The following is a 21,089-nucleotide window of genomic DNA, read 5'->3' as shown; positions in this document are numbered from 1 at the left end:
TTGTGAATATAAAAAAAAAACCTTGAATGCAGAGATATATTACGTAACTGAAACCAAAAATATACTAAAGTACAAAGCATTAAATCAATCACTCAATCTATGTATCTACATATATTGCTCACAATTCTAACAGATTCCCAGTATCTTAAAGAACAAAAGAATTTTAGCATTTTCAATCACTGTTTTTTTAAAAAGATGATAATGGAGTTGCTTAGATGTATTACGAAAGTAATTAATATGCATCATGTTTTTCTAGAGATAAAGAAATCATGCAACAGAATTAATAGTGTAATATAGGCCAAACTGAGTGTAACCATCCCTTGAAATATAAAGGGATTGGTTCTAGGACCCTAAGGATACCCAGACCTGGGATGCTGAAGGCCCTGATGCAAAAGGGCCTAGTCCTGCACCTGACCTCAGTCCAGGCTCCCATAGGTCCTATATCACCTCCAGATAACTAATGGCACCTAACACTGTGTGAATCTGGGCAGATATTTGTTGTACTTTGTTCTTTAGGGATAGTGTCAAGCCTCAGCAAATTGGTGAGACTTTGAGCAACTTAGTGATACCCTGTTTCAAAATAAAAATGACTGGAGGGGCTGGGGTTGTGGCTCAGCAGTAGAATGCTGACCTAGCATGTGTGAGGCCCTACCATATAAAAATAAAGAGATAACATATAAAAAAAAAAAAAGACTGGAGTTGTGATTAATTGCCCTTGGATTCAATACCTGGCACCCCCTCCCCCCAAAAAAAAATTAGTTACAGTTGGATTACAGGCTCATTTGTGCAAAACAAAGCATTCAGACATTTTAGCTGGAAGCAGTGGAAGACAGTTGCTAAAAGGGGCCTTTCTCTTCTCACTGAGGTCACTTTCACTAGTCAACTCTGACTGGAGTTTGCTATTGCATATGACCATGAAATCTCTCCTCCCTGATGGGGGAGAAGTACAGCAGAGATCACATGGCAATGACATGCCTTTGGAGGATCTTGAGGTTGTTTTGTGTTTTTGCGCTGGGGAGGAAGCCCAGGGCTTTGTGCATGGTAGGCAGGTGCTCTACCATGGAGCTACAACCCTGTGCTGAGGATGAACCTTGAATAGGGTCACTCTGGATCCATCTCATTGTGGGCCTGAGCTTCTACTTCCGGCCTAGCTCATCCCATGGCCAGGAGCTATACATTTCTCAGCTCTCTTAGCTGAGGTTTTTGTGAAGTTTTGTAAGTGCTTTATAAACCTTGCTAAGGCCTAAGGTCTGTGAAAGAGCTCTTTGCTTCTCCTCCTGGAAAGTCTTCCGAGACAGGAGCCAGCATTTCACATAAAGTAGGTGAGGAGTAGCTGCCCACTGGAGGGAAATGAGCCCTCCCACACCTGCCTGGAGGGCTCCGGCTTTGTTTCTGCTACTATTAGAAGAAAGGCTTGTTTTTCTGATTCCTCAACTGAGGGAAAATGCCATTCTCTCTAGGATTCCCCTTTATGCATGACTTCTGTGACTTCCCCAAATTTATGGCCTACTGAAGCCAACATTTTGGCATCATCAATCTTATTAAAAAGCCTAGTTCAAATCTTCAAATAAACCTTAATCCCAAGAACAGATAAAATCCTGCCTGTTGTGGTTGGGATTTAGCTTATTAGTATACAGAACAAAACAAAAGAGGATGCCCTCTATTTAAATAGGCAGTGAGTCTCCTAACAGTGTTCAAAGTATCAATGCTGTACAAAGTCCTTCCTTCAGCTAAGCAGCAATGCTATACAACAATAACAAAAATGACTTGTTTCACCACATTTTTGTTTGCTTGTTTATCCTCCCCCTCACCATATTTTTGGTTTGGAGCTCACTGAGCTATTGCACATAATATCCTTAGGTCTTTACAAAATCATAGGAGGTGGTAGTTTAAAAATCAACTTAAGATTTTGAGTACCACAGGCAGAATTAGGGCATTTATTATTCTGCAGATGTAATTGGTAATGTGTGTCAGATGTTCCCAGACCAACATTAGTACATTCATAAAGATAAACTCTTTATTTTGCAATTCCTCTGATCAGTTTAGACCAGATTTATAGTGGTAATCAATCAAAGCTACAAAACATTATTGTAAACAGGGTCATCTGATACATCTCACATAAACAGATAAACAAAAAGAGAGTGCATCATGATCAAGTAGGGTTCATCCCAGGAATGCAAAATTGGTTCAACATACAGAAATCAATAAATATAATCCATCACATCAATAGACACAAAGATAAAAATCATATGATCATCTCAATAGATGCTGAGAAAGCATTTGATAAAATACAGGACCCCTTCATGTTCAAAACACTTGAAAAACTAGGGATATCAGGAACATACCTCAACATTGTGAAGGCTATCTATGCTAAGCCCCAGGCCAACATCATTGTAAATAGAGAAAAATTGAAGGCATTCCCTCTAAAAACTGGAACAAGACAGGGATGCCCTCTTTGACCACTTCTATTTAACCTATTTCTTCAAACTCTAGCCAGAGCAATCAGACAGATGAAAGAAATTAAAGGGACACAGATAGGAAAAGAAGAACTCAAATTATCACTATTTGCAGATGATATGACTCCATACCTAGAAGACCCCAAAAAATTCCACCAGAAATCTCCTAGAACTAATAAATGAATTCAGCAAAGTAGCTGGATATAAAATCAACACCCATAAATCAAAGGCATTTCTGTACATCAGTAACAAATCCTCTGAAAGAGAAACTAGGAAAACCACCCCATTTACAATAGCCTCAAAAAAATAAAATACTTGGGAATAAATTTAATGAAAGAGGCGAAAGACCTCTACAATGAAAACTACAACATGCTAAAGAAAGAAATTAAAGAAGACCTTAGAAGATGGAAAGATCTCCCTTGTTCTAGGATAGGCAGAATTAATATTGTCAAAATTACCATACTACCAAAAGCACTATACAGATTTAATGCAATTCCAATCAAAATACCAATGACATTCCTCATAGAAACAGAAAAAGCAGTCATGAAATTCATCTGGAAAAATAAGAGATCCAGAATAGCTCAAGCAATCCTTAGCAGGAAGAGTGAAGCAGGTGGCATTACTATTCCAGACCTAAAACTATAGAGCAATAGTAACAAAAACAGCATGGTATTGGCACCAAAATAGACCTGTAGGCCAATGATACAGAACAGAGGACCCAGAGACAAACCCACATAACTTCAGTTATCTCATATTAGACAAAGGTGCCAAAAAGGTACATTGGAGAAAAGATGGCCTCTTCAAAAAATGGTGCTGGGAAAACTGGAAATCCACATGTAACAAAATGAAATTCAACCCCTATCTCTCACCATGCACAAAACTTAACTCAAAATGGATCAAGTACCTGGGAATTTAACCAGAGACCTTGTACCTAGTGGAAGAAAAAGTAGGCCCAAATCTCCATTATGTCAGATTAGGCCCCAACTTTCTTAATAAAACTCCTGTAGCACAAGAATTAAATCAAGAACCAATAAATAGGATGGATTCAAACTAAAGAGCTTTTTCTCAGCAAAAGAAACAATTAGTAGGGTGAGTAGAGAACTTATAGAATAGGAGCAAATCTTGACCACATGCACATCAGATACAGCACTAATCTCTAGGATATATAAAGCACCCAAAAACCTTAACACCAAAAAACCAAACAACCCAATCAATAAATGGACCAAGGAACTGAACAGACACTTCTCAGAAGAGGATATAGAATCAATCAATAAACATATGAAAAAAATGTTCAACAGCTCTAGCAATTAGAGAAATGCAAATCAAAACTACTCTAAGATTTCATCTCACTCCAGTCAGAATGGCAGCTATTATGCATACAGACAACAGTAAGTGTTGGAGAGGATGTGGGGGAAAAGGCCACTCATACTTTGCTGGTGGGACTGCAAATTGGAGCAGCCAATATGGAAAGCAGTAAGGAGATTCCTTGGAAAACTGGGAATGGAACCACCATTTGACCCAGCTATCCCTCTCCTCGGTCTATACCCAAAGGGCTTAAAAACAGCACACTACAGTAGGGACACAGCCACACCCTTGTGTATAGCAGCACAGTTCACAATAGCTAAACTGTGGAACCACCTAGATGCCCTTCAGTGGATGGATGGAGAGGGAAACTGTGCCGTATACACACCATGGAACATCACTCGGCATGAGGAGAATGAAACCATGGCATTTGCAGATAAATGGGTGGAGCTGGGGGATATCATGCTGAGTGAAGTCAGCCAATCCCCCCAACCAGAGGCCAATGTTTTCCTGAATATGAGGATTCACACGCGTCATGGGATTGAGGGGAGCCTGGGAGGAACGGGGGACCGCAGACGGGGCATGGGGAGGGAAAGACGGTGGAACGTACATCCGAGAGGGCAGGAATGGTGGGGAATACTCTGTGTACAGGGACTTGGGGTGAGCTGCGTTCTGCCCTCGTGCACACAGATGGGACGAGTTACAGCGACGGTCCTCGCACCAGTGTCACAGGGCGCCACCGAGCAAACTCCTTCCAGCAGTCACCGAGCACAGGTCTTTTTACCCGCTGCCCACCTGGCACTAGGCATTGTCTCTTGCGCTGGGCGGAGGACGAGCCATCTCCACAGGAGGCCGCCTCTGGGCCGGTCAGTGTGACCCCGGCTCGGAGAGCAGGAAAAGGGCAGCCGCTGCAAACCCGCCTGCTTCTAACCGGCCTTTCTCCTCCTCCCTGCCGGTGATTGAGCCTTTTACTCCCTCAGTTCCTTGTTACAGGGGTTTCTTTTGCAACACGCCCAGTTGGGCCTGGGTAGGGCGAAAAAGGACGGCCTCGCACACTGCGGGGCGGGGACCACGGGGCCACTGTGCCCACGAGCTCCTTTTCGGAGGTGCGCGGAGGAAAACAGCGACCCCTGGTGACCTTCACCTACTGCCGTGACTCGGATTCGAACCGAGGTTGCTGCGGCCACAACGCAGAGTACTAACCACTATACGATCACGGCGCGCCACGGGGCCGCCCGCCACGCCGCCTGCGCTCTGCGCCCTTCACAGGGAGGGACGTCTTCTCCGCCCCAGGGCGGCGCCAGGAGGTGCGGTCCGCGGCAGTCCCCGCCCGCCTCCCGCCGGCTCTCCGCCCTCCCGCGGCTCACTGCTCGGCTCGCAGCCAGCGGACGGGCACGCTCCGGGTTTCCGGGCCGAGTGCCCCGCGCTGGCTACGCCGGCCGCACCTGCCTCCCCGCCGCACGGGTCGGGTCGGGGGCCTGGCAGCGGGTCCCGGGTGGCGGGCGGCCCGCGCCCGCGGCTCTGCCCGAAGCGGGGGGCGGTGCGCGCTCGGGGGCGCGGGCCTGGCAGCTGCCCGTGGTGCAGAGCGCCTCCGCTGCGCGCTGCGGCTGCGGGGCTCCTGCCCCCGCGTCGGCCACCGGGGAAGCTTGACCTTGCTCCCCTCGTCTAGGTCACGGATTAGCCCCCCGCCCTTTTAATCTTTCCCTCGTGCTCCGAGGTGGGTTTGCCGGGTTAATGCTCTCCCCGTCCTCCAGCGGGCTCCGAGGGGACCGCTCTTTACTCAGCAGTCCCACCCAGGGCTGTAAAGGTCGAAGGTCACTGTCGCACCTGCGGAGCGGCCGGGCGGACCCACGGAGGCGCCCCCAGTGCTTCCCGCTGGCAGCCCCCGTAGGGCGCCGGCCAGGAGGCTCACAATCCGCAGCTTGACTTTCTGCGGTTTTGTCTATCTCCTTTCCTTGGGTAACAAGACCGTCCGATTACCCAGGCTGGCCGGATGGACTACCCGCTCCCCAACAGTTATCATTTTGATCAGGAAAGATCTGGTGGCATTCTTAGTCTCAAAGAGATCTTCAAACCTCAAAGAAATGAAATGCTGCCAGTAAGCAGGGGGACACAGGCTTCCCCTGGTCCCAGGCCGACTGGAATGGGACTTCTTTCCTTTGCAGAAGGGCTCTCTCCATCCCCTTTACCGAGCCACAGCAGGCCTGGGCACGTGGCCTCTTCAGCCTGTGCCAGGCCTTGGGTCCAGTTCCCAGCCCCTTCAACTGCTGTAAGGCTGGGAGGTCAGCTGCTGTGGTGGGCTGGGGAGGCGAGGCCAGAAGCTTCTGTGGGTGGAGTCGCAGCTGCGGGGTGGGTTTCCTGCTGGGGTTGATCTGTGTGAGCTCCTTTGTGGAAATAGGACACAGGGTGTCACAGGCCCTTTCTGGTGCTAACTTGTGAAGGCCTGAGGATTTTGTCTATCATTACGAGATTCTGAGGAAGGATGAGAGGTTGCAGGCACATCCTACCAGCTGCACATCGCCAGTGCCCACACTCTTCCACTCCAGGGCATAGTTTAGCAATTCTTTCCTGTCTCCTCTTCACATCTATAGATGTATGTATGGGAGAACTATTTTATCTCTGTAGGATCTTTCCCACTGGCATTCCAAGTTGTTGTTTCTTTTATCAGGAATAATTCTGTCTCCTTTCAGCTACCGATGAAGCCAGAATTAGACAGGCAGTCGGTATAGACAGGTAATTCGAGTGGGTCAGATCAAGGAGGCCAATTTGAGTTAGAGACTGCCCCTCCCCCGCCCCCTCAGGGATTGAAAGGCCTTCAGAGCCCTGCCTCCACCATATCCAGATAACTTGCCCCTGCTCCCCTCTGTTGTCCCAGGAGTTGTCCTTCCCCCTCACCCACCTGTTTCCCACCTTTTGGCCATTCCACACCCAAAGAGCATTTCCTAGGCCTAGTCACAGGCCTAGTCGAATACAGAGGAAGGAGAGATGGGGGAAGGGAGCAGAACAAAGGAAACCCAGGACACATAAAAAGGACAGAATACCTTGCTTTTGGGGATACCAGGCTACCAGCTATGGCCCCCTTCTCCCTTCTGGGAGAAGTCTGTGTTTCCCCTTTGAAAATAAACCCTGCTTTATAATGCTTACCTTGGTGTGCTCGCTAATGATCAAACTTCAACATGTGAGGGAGCAGAGCTGGTCACCGACAACCTGGGGTATCACCAGCACTATGGTCAGCCAGCTTTCAGCCATATTCTCCCAGTGCCATGGAGCTCCCTCTTGTTTCATCTCACTCCTTCATCTAATCTCCTTCCACTTGCATTCCCGAAGCCTCCCCTGGAGCTGGTCTTGTTCCACTAATTGAAATGGTGTCTCCAGTACTTGTTGAGGGGTTCTCATCTTGTCAGCTTTGGTACCGGGGATCCCCAGACCTGTTATCATTATTTGGCACAGGTTCTCACTAAATCGCTAGTACCTTACCAAGTTGCCCAGGCTGGCCTGGAATGTTCCTGTCTCTGCTTTGGGAGCAACTAGGATTTACAGTCCTGGGCTATTGCAAGTGGGCCCGGCTTCTGGATAGCAGTAGATAGAGCAGCTGGATCCCTGTCTTGGAAACTGACGCGGTCTGAATGTGTCCCTGGAATCCAGATGTTGAAAATTACTCGCCAATATTGATACCGCTGGCTATTGGTGATGAGTTCTGCTCCCTCAGACACTGAAGTATAATATTAGGAACCCATGCCGGGGCCAGCCTATAAAGCAGGGTTTATTTAAAAAGAGGTAACAGACTTCTCCTGGGAGGCAGAAAGGGGCCATAGCTGGTGTCCGGGTACCCCATGAAGCGAGGGTGTTTTGCCTTTTTATATGATCCAGGCTTCCTTTGTTCGGCTCTCTTTACTTTCTCCTTCCTGTGTTTGTGTCTAGGCCCAGGAAATGCTTGGTGGGATGGCGAAAAGCTGGGAAACAGGTGGGCTGAAGGGGAAAGGGCAGGATGGAGCAATTAGCTCCCTGTAGGGAGGGGCAATTCCTGGGACAGATGACCTTAGCAACAGGTTGGAGCAGGGGCAGGTTCTTAATAAGGGTGGAGGAAGAACTCTGAAGGAATTAACATCTCAATCCCTCCAGGGGCAGTCTCTAATTTCTTGGAGTCAGTCACCTGGCCTCCTTGATCGACCTGACTGGATTTACCTATCTCTGCTAACTTCCTAATTCTGGCTTCAATATGTGAGTATTAAGAGGTGGGCCTTTAGGAAGTGAGAGCCATCATGGAATAATTACGTATAGTTTTATAGTTTCATGTGAAGTGAAAGCAAGCCATATCAAGTTGGGGTAGGAACAGGGGAGAGGACCCAAAGTACAGGGCTGTGTAGAGCATGTCAATGTGGAAGAGCAGTCAGCAGCAGCAGTCTGAGGCTTAAAATTTTGATAACACAAAATAGAAAAAGTATGGAATCCAAGCTACTTAAGGGACTCCATAAAAATAGTATTTATCATGTGGTTCACAAGCTGAAAGATTTACTAGGACAGTTTACAATTAAATATACAGCCAGATTTATCTGCTATTCCCATCTTTACTTGCAGAAGTCTGTTGAATAAAATGACAATTACAAGAAAAAACATATGGTAATGGAGTGACACATCTGGGGCTCTGTGTAAAAACCTGCTGAGATTCCCACCCAAAAAACATCATTGTCTCAAGGCCCTTGCATTCAGTTCCCTCTTCCCGAAATACTCAGTCCCAATAAGCCTCCTGCCTTTGTGTCAATGTAAGAATCTCAAGTAACACCTTCAAGGTCATTTTGGTAACCTTATGGTAGTCCCTGTAGCTTTGTAGCTGGTTATAATTGATGTGCATCACCTGGCCTAGTACACCTTGACAAGCTTATCATCCCCACCCAGAAGAAATTCCTAGGGAGGCAGACTTTCCAGGTTGCTTTATCCTTAGCAACAAGTAAACACCTGTTGCAAACAAACAAATGGGATCAATGGGTCAACAGGGTTCTTAGGAAATTTGTTTTTTAGCACATCAACTTCGTTTCCAGAATCTAAGCGACTAATGAAGTGTCAATTCCATCCTCTGCAAAGTTACTCCTTGTCACTCAAGCAGGTGACCCCCATTTACACAAGACCGCCATGCTCAATTTACTTTTTTAGTCAGTACATCCTGGAGTTTAATATTGCCACTCGTGTTTCAACCAGTTGTAGAATTTGACTACCCCCACTTACTGCTACTGGACCACTACATCCCTGTGCTTCTCAACTCAACGTAAGAAAATTGCCTCCCACAAATGTTGTGCAACAAGAGTGCAAACAGTGCCAACAGCTTCTTCAAGGACAGTTTAGGGTGGCTCTGAAAAGAGCCTTTGTTTTGCGATATTTCCAACCTCGCTCCTTATTTGGTCTTGTGGTGGCTTTCCGTCTTCTTGGGCAGCAGCACGGCCTGGATGTTGGGCAGGACACCGCCCTGCGCGATGGTCACTTTGCCCAGCAGCTTGTTGAGCTCCTCGTCGTTGCGGATGGCCAGCTGCAGGTGGCGAGGGATGATGCGCGTCTTCTTGTTGTCGCGGGCCGCGTTGCCAGCCAGCTCCAGGATCTCGGCCGTCAGGTACTCGAGCACCGCCGCCAGGTAGACGGGCGCGCCGGCCCCGACCCGCTCGGCATAGTTGCCCTTGCGCAGGAGACGGTGGACTCGCCCTACCGGGAACTGCAGGCCGGCTCGGGAAGAGCGCGTCTTAGCCTTGGCGCGGGCTTTACCGCCTTGCTTACCACGTCCAGACATATCTCGCCAAACTAGCAGCAAAAGGTCCTAAGACCAAACGCCAAAGCGGCACCTTTTATAACCACTATTGGGCGCGAAAAAGTAGACTTGTCATTGGTTGAAATTGTAACTTCATTCCAACCAATAGAAAAGCGTCTTTGAAATTTACGCATTCTGATTGGGCAAAACTAACTTCTGACGTTCATCAGAACAACCGCCAATGAGAAACAGGCTTTAACTCCACCTTATTTGCGTACAAGGATCTATATAAAGCCGCACCGTGCCTCTAGCTTTGCTTTGCAGCTTCTGCTCTTCCACGATGCCTGAGCCAGCGAAGTCCGCTCCTGCCCCGAAGAAGGGCTCCAAGAAGGCGGTGACCAAGGCGCAGAAGAAGGACGGCAAGAAGCGCAAGCGCAGCCGCAAGGAGAGCTACTCGGTCTACGTGTACAAGGTGCTTAAGCAGGTGCACCCCGACACCGGCATCTCGTCCAAGGCCATGGGCATCATGAACTCCTTCGTGAACGACATCTTCGAGCGCATCGCGGGCGAGGCCTCGCGCCTGGCGCACTACAACAAGCGCTCGACCATCACGTCCCGGGAGATCCAGACGGCGGTTCGCCTGCTGCTGCCCGGGGAGCTGGCCAAGCACGCCGTGTCGGAGGGCACCAAGGCGGTCACCAAGTACACCAGCGCCAAGTAAATGCCATGTAAGCGTCTTTGCACCTAACCCCAAAGGCTCTTTTAAGAGCCACCTACATTTTCAATATCAGAACTGCAAATGTGTCTTCTGATCTTTGTTAGGCTGAGTCTAAAAGTGTCCGAAGTTTTCCATTACACGGTAGTTAGGAATGGTGTTCGTCTCTTGTCTCGGGACTAGGGTTTTGCAGGGGAGCTTCACAATCATCTTGAACTAAAATTTGCTTTGTGGCGTTTTGCGTGACTCTTAACAAAACGGCGGTGGTTACGTTACCTGGACTAGAGTTTTTGCTTACTAATTAAAAAATTCTTAGTCGGGTATACCGAGTGAACATAATGTAATGAGTTGTCTGCTCTTTTGGAAGTGTGTTGGGGATTAACAGGGTAGATAAGTTCACTGTTTATCCAGGTCTTATTCTATCAGTGATTTATGGGTTACATTTGATAAAAAGATTTACTTTTTAGTTACAGGTGGGCAACACAATCTTTAGTGCTGAGGATTGAACCCAGTACCTCACTAGTGCTAGGTGAGCCCTTTACCTCTGAGCCATAACCCCAGCCCTCAAATAATTTCAACACAGTTTTTATCAACATTCCAAGCACTGTTCTGTATATGTGCCTGTGATGTATTATCATCTGATGTGGAGGTTATTACTTACATTTTCAATTGTGGAAAGTCACCTACAAAGACTTGGAAGAAATGTCTTTTTTTGAAGAGCAAGGGCATAAGCAACGGAAGGGCAGAGTGCCTCATAAGTGAGGAGAGGTGTGAGTGTAATTTGAACTTTCTACAGACTGGTTTCCCTGCCAGGACATCTTTGGATAGCATCTTTGGAGCTGTTTGACCCCTAGGCCGATGGGAGAAAACTACCAGGGTAATGGCACTGCCTGGTTAGATTTCAAGGGGAAGAATGGGATACTAAAGGAAATGTTTGCATTACATTACCTTACTTTCTTCAATGAGTATTGCAGGCCCTAGCTATGTAGGATTTTGGTAGTTTGACTAAAATACACCAATGGTGGTGATGAATTCCACCTACAAGGTATATTTTGCTATTTTTTAGATTTTTGGTTTTGGCCTGGAACTGTATAACTGGTGTGCCGCTGTCATTAATAACAGGCTTATAACCATTTTTGCAAAAGCTGTATCTTGGCTTTACAAAGTTTACTTTCAGACTTTTTTGCTCCTGTTCCAGAATTCTGAAAGTGCATTTTATTTTAATAGAAAACATGAATGGAAGTTTAACCATAACTTTCACCAGTACCTCTTTCCTCATTATTTTCACCTGGATCTCCTTTTGTTTCTCTGGCTAGTTCAGAATAAAACAGCTAGAAAGAATCACAAAGTTAAGGTCAATGTTCTGTCACAATTAACAAAGCTGTGCACAGTGCTTAAATAATTTGCTCAAATTAGGAGAGGTAGAACAAGGATCTGTTATGCCCTTGTTTCCCCCTATTGTACCACTCATGTACGTCAGTCTTTTCCTCTTTCGACAAGTATTAATAACTTGATTTCATTTAGAACAAGAATAAGACTGCTTGTATCTTTATAATCTCTTAAATTATCAAAAAGTTAAGTGTGCTTACTATCTCCTAAAATTATTTTGTCATGAGTAAGTAGTTCATGCTTTAGAACAGTTGTGATTGTGCCATAGCAATTCAGTCTGGAAATTGTTATAGTGTCCAGAATTACACCAACAGTTACAGCTCCTGGTTCTGCCAGACTGGGAAACCAGGAGAAGCTTGCAATGGAGATATGGAGGTTTATTTAACTCTGGTTCATAACTTGGCAATCACATATTTAGTCTATAGACCAAGAAAATGGCATGGCTTTATTCACTGAATAGCAGGGAAAACCTTAGGCATATTTACTGAGTACTTAAGACAGGACAAATTCCACAGCTCTGTGCCCATGAGTAGTGTAATATGTCACCGTGCTTTATTTATCACCTTAGGTCTGAGTAGAACTGGAAGACTTCATTTTCAGGAATAATTAGTGGAGGAAAAAGAAATTCTATCTTCATTTTATTGTTCCAGTCTCTGAACTATTCATATATTTGTGTCTGAAAGCTTAAAGCCAATTTGTTACTCTAATAGGCACTGTTATAGAAATGTAATGTAATACACACAATTTTTATTTTTCTAGCACCCATATTTTTAAATAAGTAAAAAAAAAAAAATTTTAATGTTCTGTTTGACCCAGCATGTTATTTCAGCATATACAGAATTTATTAAATGAATCTTTATTGCATTCATTGCATTGCTTTGTTTTTTTATTTCAAGATTTCAAAATATGGTGTGAATTTTACACTTTTACAGTACATCAAAATTATAAAATGTTCATGGAATTCTTGGTCTGTATTTAGTTGTTGTAAGTTGAATTATTCAGATTTATGAATCTAAGTTCTCAAGTATAAATATTACCCAAAACCAAACCAGCACCCATTTAAATGAAATATAAACATTGATTAGAATATTGCATATAGTAACCCATGTGAAGCATTTGACACACATTTTAACATCCTAAGCATTCTCTCAATTTCACTATTTTCATTTGCCTCAACACCTAATCACAAAGCTAAGCCTTTTACCCCCTAATTGATGCTTGCAGTTTTGTATTCCCAAATGAAGTTCAAAGTGTATGAAGAATGTAAATGGGGCAACACTTGAAAACCGAACAGATGACTGTCCTCTAGACGGAGCAGAGACTCCTTCCCCGAGAACCCCAGACGCGGGCGTGTCAGCCTGCAACTCTTTCATTGAAGGTGTGCGGCCCTGAAAAGGGCCTTTAGTTGAGAAAAGCAGGCGACGGCGGCACCAGGACGCTCAGCCGCCGAAGCCGTAGAGGGTGCGGCCCTGGCGCTTGAGCGCGTAGACCACGTCCATGGCCGTGACCGTCTTGCGCTTGGCGTGCTCCGTGTAGGTGACGGCGTCGCGGATCACGTTCTCCAGGAACACCTTGAGCACGCCGCGGGTCTCCTCGTAGATGAGCCCCGAGATGCGCTTGACGCCGCCACGGCGGGCCAGGCGGCGGATGGCGGGCTTGGTGATGCCCTGGATGTTGTCGCGCAGCACCTTGCGGTGGCGCTTGGCGCCGCCCTTGCCCAGGCCTTTCCCTCCCTTGCCACGACCAGACATACTGAACCGAAGGAAGAAGGTGGAAGACTGTCGGGTTTGGTCGGAGGCACTATTTTATAGGTCAGCTCGGCGGACCGGAGTGAAAACTGAAAGCGCGGTGGCGGGAAGGCCCTCCGGGTAGGGGGAGGGGCCTTGAGGCGCCCGAGCCCACAGTGCTGCAATTTACTTTCGGTTCGTTTTAATCTTAAAGATTTGATCTATTAACTTTTTTCAGTTAATGTTATTCTTGTCCTATCCGCAAACAACAAAACTCTAAAGTTGTCGAATATACGTGAAAAGCGAAAATACTCTGTTCTTTCCTCTGCCTGTTGCACAGGTCTTAAGCAGCGTGTGCAATGACTGGGGTATTTGTAGTTTTTCTCCTTTCTGTGCCGTGTGAATGGACTCCATAGGCCAACTTTTAGAAACAGAATAGGTGGACTAATAAAAGTCAGACTTCTAAGCTCCCTTAGGTTGTACTGCCAAAGTATCTTCCCGCAAAGGTAGACTGTTTTTGAAGGATTCCAACGGTGATTACTAATCCATTATAATTTGGATTTTATTTCTTGTAAAGAGAAGTTTTTAGACAGTTAACCGACTGGCCAAGCAGTGCAATATTAACTATTTTCCTTCCAGATTTGAAGAATCATTTTACAGTGTATTGAATGTTTCAATTAAAATGATGACATTTCTGCTCAATTGATTAATTATGTGTAGTGTTGGAGTAATTATGATTATTTGTAGCATTGAAGACTATCGTAGTTTTTGACAGTGTAATTCCCACTCACATAATTATTCAAAATAATTTTATACTATTGTCACCATTTATACTTTTTGAAATTACAAATAGTTCACTTACAATAATGAAATCTTTTAGGATTTTGTTTGAAATTGTTAAATCTTTATATTTATTTGGGTAAATTTGCTGCCTTTGAAATATTGTGAACTCCCAACCTGAAAAATACTGAATCTATCAATGAATGTGTTTCACAGTAGGGTTTTTTTTTTTTTAATAATATGTATTAAATTTAAAAATATCTTGTATAATTACAAGAGCTATTGTCTTCATTAATGAAAAAGTAAAAAATTCAAATGCAAGGAAGAGTGAGTATGCTTTTATCTTTCTAAGACAGTTTTTATTCAAGTACTTATTATTTAACATGCTTTTGGCTGCATATACTTGATTAAAATAATGTCATTTTACTTTGCTGATGTCTGGCTGTCACAGGGCTGGAACGTTCTGGGAAACAGATAATTCTTGGGATCAAATCAGATTTCAGTTATCTTGCTCTGTAACAGTTTCTTAGAAGGGCTGCAAAAGGTGGAAAGGTGATACTTTCAAGGGAGATAGTGGATTCTCTGAGAGGACCTCTCCTCCTCTCCTGCCCTCCAGTTTTTTTGGGGGGTGGGGTGGGTCCTAGGGAAGTTTCCAGAGAGTCTTTCCCAGATCACTTTTTGTTTTTTGACTTCAGGATGACATCAGACTTTTAAGTCCCCACTACATTAATAACTCTTGGTCACTTTGGCCCTTGCTCACCAGTTCTTACTGATTTTATGGCTAGTTGGAATTATCCTTATTTTCGTGAGTTCTGGCATCTGGATTTTGAAAGGGTCACAAAATCTCCCTCTTTAGAGTGACTCGATGTTATTTCAGGCCTGCATTTTCCCTGCAGATAATAGGCAGTTTGCTGAGGAATGTAACATACCTGTCCAGGTAAGACAGGCAGGACTGCAGGTAAATAGCTTCTTAAAAAGAAAGCACGTGGGGGTCAGTACAAAAGGCCCAGTTCAAATTATTCCCTTAATCTCATGTTTCCAGCACTCCTAGATTGGGTCTCTCTGTCCCTTACCATTGAGACATTTTAATCACTTCTTCCACCAGTAACTTGTGATTCCTTGTTATCCCGTGACTTTTCTACCTTTTAATGAGAGATCCCTTAGAGCAAAGTTGCATTACAGTATTTTCTTTCTTTTTTTTTCTTCTCCTTTTTTGGTGCCAGGGATGGGTACTCAGTAGCACTTAGTTTTTGAGCCATATCTCCAGCCGCCCCCCCCCCCCCCCGCCCTTTTTTTCTTTTGAGACAGGGTTTTGCTAAATTGCTTAGGGCTCACAAATTGCTGAGGCGACTTTGAATTTGTGATCCTACTGCCTCAGTCTCCTGAGCCAGTGAGATTACTGGTGTGCACTATATAGTATATCCATAGTATTACACTTAAATCTCATAAAATAAATAAAAATGTAAGTAAATGAAAATAAACTTTTCAATGAAAAATTTGAGATTTTCTGTATCTTATGTTTCAATAAAAAGGAAAATTGCTGAACACTTTTGGAAAAACAAAAACAAAAATGATTCAACAATAAATGTAGCCAAATTCCACCTAAATTATAGAGAAGGTAGATCACATAGGCAAACTAACAAGTTAGTTTAAGGGCAAAGACATGTTAAAAATAAAAGGCTTAATTTTCTCTTGCAAATAAGAGGCTTTCTTCCACTTAGAGGTTTTCTAGCATTTTCAAATGTATGGAAATCTTTTTATTCAGCTTCAAAATGCAGGAGTATTTTTTCAAGGACTGGAGAGTCATCTCTTCGAAATGTAGTAGTTAACAAGGAATATAATTAGATTTCCTCAGTTTCCAGATGGAGATGGTCTAACTTCAGCTGTCACCTGACCCCTAGTTTTGAGATCAACTTAATGTAGCTACATAAAAGACAAATTCCTTTGCCTTTGCAAGCTGTTTATAAGATTGCCTGCGATTAGTGTTTAATGCTGGCTCAATGTTTATTCAAAAATAAAGTTCTTTCTCTTCATTGGGGGAGTTTTGGTTTTTTTTTGTTACATTTCTCCAATATTAACTGGAACATATTTTAAAGACATAAAACATCAGTACAATTTCCATCAACAGGAAGCCTCTATCCTTACTTGATTTCATAGGTTTTTTGCACAGCAAGTCATAAGGACAGCAATAGATGGTGAAGGTGGGAGAATCTGCCACAACAAAGTATACCACTTGGCATAGGGGTTATTTTGAGAGGAAGGCAATTAAAGCCACAGGTGCAAGAAGTGCTCTCTGGTGACTCCTTTCTATCCTGGAAGAAGTCCGGCCAGCATGGACAGGAAGTTGAGGCCAGAGAGAACTCTTGAAGATCTTGTTAAGGTAATTCCTAATTATTTTAAAAATGTGATGCTTTAGTCTTCTTCCACAGTTTTGTTGCTTTTCCAAGATTAACCTTGTTACTTTCAATTCCTTATGACTGCGCTCTTGTCACATAAAACTTACATTAAAGAAACTTGTATGCTTTTCTCCTGTTTCTTCTGTGTTTCTCAGACCTAGCTACTAAGCCCTTCCCTGGGTAGAAGCAAAATTTTACCACCCTTGCAATGGAGGTTTGACAAGCTTGTTATCTTCTTTATTTCTAAGCTTTATAGCCAGAAGTGTTTGATTTTTCTACAAATACCTAGAATTATTTAAAAAAAGTGATGCTTTTCAGGCTTTTTTCTAACATGGCAATTACCCAAATGAACTTACTTTAAATCAAGGTATTTCCCTTGAATTCTCACATTCTTCACCCCTCCCTCAACAAACTCTATTCATTTATTATACTTTCCTTTGGCCAAAGTGATTCCAATCACATTCGTTTATGTTACAAATCTGGCAGCAAACTTCTTTACACTTACAGAATACATCTTGCACCTCTCACTACTGCATGTTTACTTATTAATTTAATTAAACTAGTAAAGTGGAAAACATTTAAGGCAGGACTGAATACTGAATAAAGTTGATAGTTAACACAGCTTCTAAAAATTCTACCAAAAGCCAAGTATATATTTTAGTTTTGAGGGGCCATTTCAGTGCCTATCATTGCTGGGTATCATTAACACTTCTATTTCATAAATCATATTTATACTAGATTGAAAAGTGGGTTAAACACATGGAATAGAAAAGGATGTGAATATTTATGCAATGTCCAAATGTCTAACATCCAGATTTATACATTTACGACTGTGCATAAAACTACATTAAATAAACATGTTTTTCTCCTATTAATGCCGTCCCAGATAGTTTTCAGTAAAAAAATTAAAGCTGAACAATGGGGTAGACAAACAAAACTTCAGTTTTAACCTTAGATCCAGACACACTTTAAACTCTTTGCTGACCACTAAGTTGAGCTGAAACGTGTTGTGTGCGATGGTGACCTGCAAAAGGATGGCAGAAGTTGGTGTCCTCCTAGTAAGGGCTAGGTAGCCTGCCGAGGCCTTAGCTGTACAGCTTCACTTGGGCAGCGCAACACAGCGCCAAGCCTTAACTTTCCCAGACATCTCTCCTTCAGCCAGTGTTCAGTTCCTTCTGAGAAGCAGTGAGTGGCTCTGAAAAGAGCCTTTGGTTTGGATTCGGTTTGTCGCAAGCCAATACAGGGCGTTACTTGCCCTTGGCCTTGTGGTGACTCTCGGTCTTCTTGGGCAGCAGCACGGCCTGGATGTTGGGCAGGACACCGCCCTGCGCGATGGTCACTTTGCCCAGCAGCTTGTTGAGCTCCTCATCGTTGCGGATGGCCAGCTGCAGGTGGCGCGGGATGATGCGCGTCTTCTTGTTGTCGCGGGCCGCGTTGCCAGCCAGCTCCAGGATCTCGGCCGTCAGGTACTCGAGCACCGCCGCCAGGTAGACGGGCGCGCCGGCCCCGACCCGCTCGGCATAGTTGCCCTTGCGCAGGAGACGGTGGACTCGCCCTACCGGGAACTGCAGGCCGGCGCGGGAGGAGCGCGTCTTGGCCTTGGCGCGAGCCTTGCCACCCTGCTTGCCGCGTCCAGACATAGCGTTAGTTCGTCGATCTCACCGCAAACTACCGTAAACGAAAGTGCATTTGCTTCATCTTTTATAGTTATTAACAGGCAAGAAGAATTAGACTTGTCATTGGCCGAAATTGTAACTTCGTTTCAACCAATAGAAAAGCGACTTTGGAATTTACGCATTCGGATTGGAGAAAGCTACCTTCTGACATTCATCTGAACAACCACCAATGAGAAACAGGCTTTAACTCCACCTTATTTGCGTACAAGGTTCTATATAAAGCCGCACCGTGCCTCTAGCTTTACATTGAAACTTCTCCTCTTCGACCATGCCTGAGCCAGCGAAGTCCGCTCCTGCCCCGAAGAAGGGCTCCAAGAAGGCGGTGACCAAGGCGCAGAAGAAGGACGGCAAGAAGCGCAAGCGCAGCCGCAAGGAGAGCTACTCCGTCTACGTGTACAAGGTGCTCAAGCAGGTGCACCCCGACACCGGCATCTCGTCCAAGGCCATGGGCATCATGAACTCCTTCGTGAACGACATCTTCGAGCGCATCGCGGGCGAGGCCTCGCGCCTGGCGCACTACAACAAGCGCTCGACCATCACGTCCCGGGAGATCCAGACGGCGGTTCGCCTGCTGCTGCCCGGGGAGCTGGCCAAGCACGCCGTGTCGGAGGGCACCAAGGCGGTCACCAAGTACACCAGCGCCAAGTAACCGGGGAATTAGTTGCAAGTTCAAACCTAACGGCTCTTTTAAGAGCCACCCACATTTCTTAGAGAGCTGCTGCTTGTCTATCATTTTGGTCTACTACCGGGTCTGGCTAATCGTGAGGTAAGTAGCGGTTTAGTGTCCACGTTCTAATTGGACCTAAGTGCTACCGCTCTACGGCACAAGGGCGCCGCCTAGGTGGTATGGGTCTCGGCTGGCTTGCAGATACTGCGCGGGATTTTTTAAATTCCCCGCGCTGGCGGCGCTTTTGCCTTTACATTCTGATTGGTTGCCGAGATATGGGACCCGCGCGCACGCGCGCGCAGCTCGCAGACTGGGTTAGTCTTGCTTTTGAGTTTGCAAGTTTCCCAAATTCTTTCAGGACGTCACGGAGTCCGGAATATCAATTCTAACGGATTACCTCCCTTAGTGCAGTCAGGAAAGCTGCAGAGGGAAAAAGAGAACGGGTTTGCAGGTCTCACTTGACCCAATCACTCCCAAATATTTTAAACCACGGTGTATATAAGCCATGGGGAGCTTTCCTTGTGACTAGTTTTGGTTTAAAAGTAGTAGCCAGTTTCAAGTTACTGTTTTATCTAAGCGAACAAATTTTGAATGATGAATGCACAAAATAGTTTTGAAAATTATTCAATGATTAAGATGTCTTATTCTAAGCCATGATTTTGGAGGACTTTTCCTGATAACTACTGAATGATAAGCAAACCTATTTAGGTTACATTTCTTTCTGCACATTAGGCTACTCTGTCTGCACGTGAAAGTGGAGTGGAAATTTTGAATTTTAATTTTAAAATGAGGATTCCTGTGGAACTTGTTTCATGTGTTATTGATGGTTTCCTTGGTTGTTGGCAAGTGCATCTTATTGTGGAAACTACTGTACACGTGCCACTGGGAAACCAGAGGGCATGTCTGTGCATCCCTGTGTTACCTGCACATTATCAGATCTATGTAACTGATCCCCACCATACACCTTAATCACTGAGGAGAGCCCACAATGCTGCATTCCTGCCCCACAGTTTCCTATTCTAACAATCTCCCTTTCCCTGTTTCCTAATTCAGAATAGTGAACTGTCAGGTGCCTTTAGTATTTTGCCTATTAATATAGGAAATAAATTATTTTTCATTGTATATGGAGTTAAGATTTGTAGATTAAGTTTCAATTACAAATTTACAGACATTAAGAATACTTTTAACTTTAATCTGAATAAAAGTGAATTTACAGGATTCTATTTTTTTTTTCCTTTTTAGAAAACACCTACCCCCCCCCCACACACACCCCAAGCATTTGTCATAGAACAATCTAAAGGCAATGATAGAAACAATCTAAAAGCAATGATCTATGATCAGTGAGAATTCCCACCACCCATATCAATCTTCCATTATGGTTTGGTATGAGGTGTCCTCCGCCCCCCTCCCCAAAAACTCATTAGTGCAGGGATGTTCAGAGGTGAGGTGAGTGGGTGGTGAGCTGTAACCCAAGCAGACCACCCTAGCTTGCATGGACTGGGTGGTAACTAGGAGGGCAGGTATGGCTGGAAGGAGATGGGTCACTAGGGACATGTCCTGCCTCTTCCTTGTGACCAGGATCTGCTGCCTCCTCTTGGGCCCAGAGCAACGGAGTGAGCCATCCATGGACAGAGACCTCTGAAACCATGAGCCCAAATAAACTTTTCCTTTTTAAAGTTATTCTTGTTGGTTATTTTGGTCACAGTCATGAAAAGCTAATTAATACAAGCTCTGAGTTCCTTTTCGAAAGAGTAAAGATGGCTGCTTGGAGGTTTGGGTAGGTGTTATGGATTAGAGATATTTAAGAAGAGGAACCAGATACCATGTGTGGACCTTGGGGGGATCCACACTCAGACAAAATCATTGTAAAAAAAATTTGAGGCAAATAGAGATTTTTTTTTAAGGACTAGGTATTGGGTAATGTTACAAGTAATTTTTAAGTTTTCTTAAGTGAGCTCATATTTTTTCTTTACATTCATGTCTATGAGGTTGTTTATGAAAATATTCATGATTGAAATGGCATTTGGGATTTCTTTACCCTGCCTCCCAGCCTGTGTGGGTTGGGTAATGAAAGATCAAGGACAACAGGCTGGCAATTGAGGTGTATGTGTTCTGCACTTGGAAGTACAGTATTCTCTCTGCTTTTGCCTAACTTGTACTACAGTTTTTCCATAGCCCTCCATGCTGAACCCCCTAAAAATAATTTAAAAATGTTGCCCAATCAATGAACATATTTCTGTTTTGTTT

At 44.6% G+C, this 21,089-nt stretch overlaps 5 protein-coding genes and 1 non-coding gene across 6 annotated transcripts; 2 read left to right on the top strand and 4 right to left on the bottom strand.

The window, feature by feature from the left end:
* Positions 1-4,906: 4,906 nt before the first annotated feature.
* On the bottom strand, positions 4,907-4,978 carry Trnah-gug (transfer RNA histidin (anticodon GUG)). Its single transcript has one exon. It is a non-coding gene; the product is annotated as a tRNA-His (tRNA).
* Positions 4,979-8,263: 3,285 nt separating this feature from the next.
* On the bottom strand, positions 8,264-9,535 carry LOC113201051 (histone H2A type 1-J). Its single transcript, XM_026414618.2, has one exon. The coding sequence runs from the start codon at positions 9,532-9,534 to the stop codon at positions 9,148-9,150; it is 387 nt and encodes a 128-aa protein (XP_026270403.1). The 5' UTR covers position 9,535; the 3' UTR covers positions 8,264-9,147.
* Positions 9,536-9,822: 287 nt separating this feature from the next.
* On the top strand, positions 9,823-12,415 carry LOC113201048 (histone H2B type 1-K). Its single transcript, XM_077802064.1, has 2 exons — positions 9,823-10,220; positions 10,681-12,415. Exon 1 carries the CDS (start codon positions 9,833-9,835, stop codon positions 10,211-10,213), a length of 381 nt encoding a protein of 126 aa, XP_077658190.1. The 5' UTR covers positions 9,823-9,832; the 3' UTR covers positions 10,214-10,220; positions 10,681-12,415.
* Positions 12,416-12,513: 98 nt separating this feature from the next.
* LOC113201017 (histone H4) lies at positions 12,514-14,313 on the bottom strand. Its single transcript, XM_026414583.2, has one exon. The coding sequence runs from the start codon at positions 13,345-13,347 to the stop codon at positions 13,036-13,038; it is 312 nt and encodes a 103-aa protein (XP_026270368.2). The 5' UTR covers positions 13,348-14,313; the 3' UTR covers positions 12,514-13,035.
* A 3,059-nt stretch (positions 14,314-17,372) lies between these two features.
* Positions 17,373-18,162, bottom strand: LOC113201036 (histone H2A type 1). Its single transcript, XM_026414598.2, has one exon. The coding sequence runs from the start codon at positions 18,137-18,139 to the stop codon at positions 17,747-17,749; it is 393 nt and encodes a 130-aa protein (XP_026270383.1). The 5' UTR covers positions 18,140-18,162; the 3' UTR covers positions 17,373-17,746.
* A 281-nt stretch (positions 18,163-18,443) lies between these two features.
* Positions 18,444-18,824, top strand: LOC113201038 (histone H2B type 1-K). The gene has a single exon (XM_026414600.2). The coding sequence runs from the start codon at positions 18,444-18,446 to the stop codon at positions 18,822-18,824; it is 381 nt and encodes a 126-aa protein (XP_026270385.1).
* Positions 18,825-21,089: the final 2,265 nt, after the last annotated feature.

The sequence above is a fragment of the Urocitellus parryii genome, chromosome 8 (assembly GCF_045843805.1).
Source record: "Urocitellus parryii isolate mUroPar1 chromosome 8, mUroPar1.hap1, whole genome shotgun sequence".
NCBI classification, from domain to species: domain Eukaryota; kingdom Metazoa; phylum Chordata; class Mammalia; order Rodentia; family Sciuridae; genus Urocitellus; species Urocitellus parryii.
This window is presented reverse-complemented; position numbering and strand designations above follow the sequence as displayed.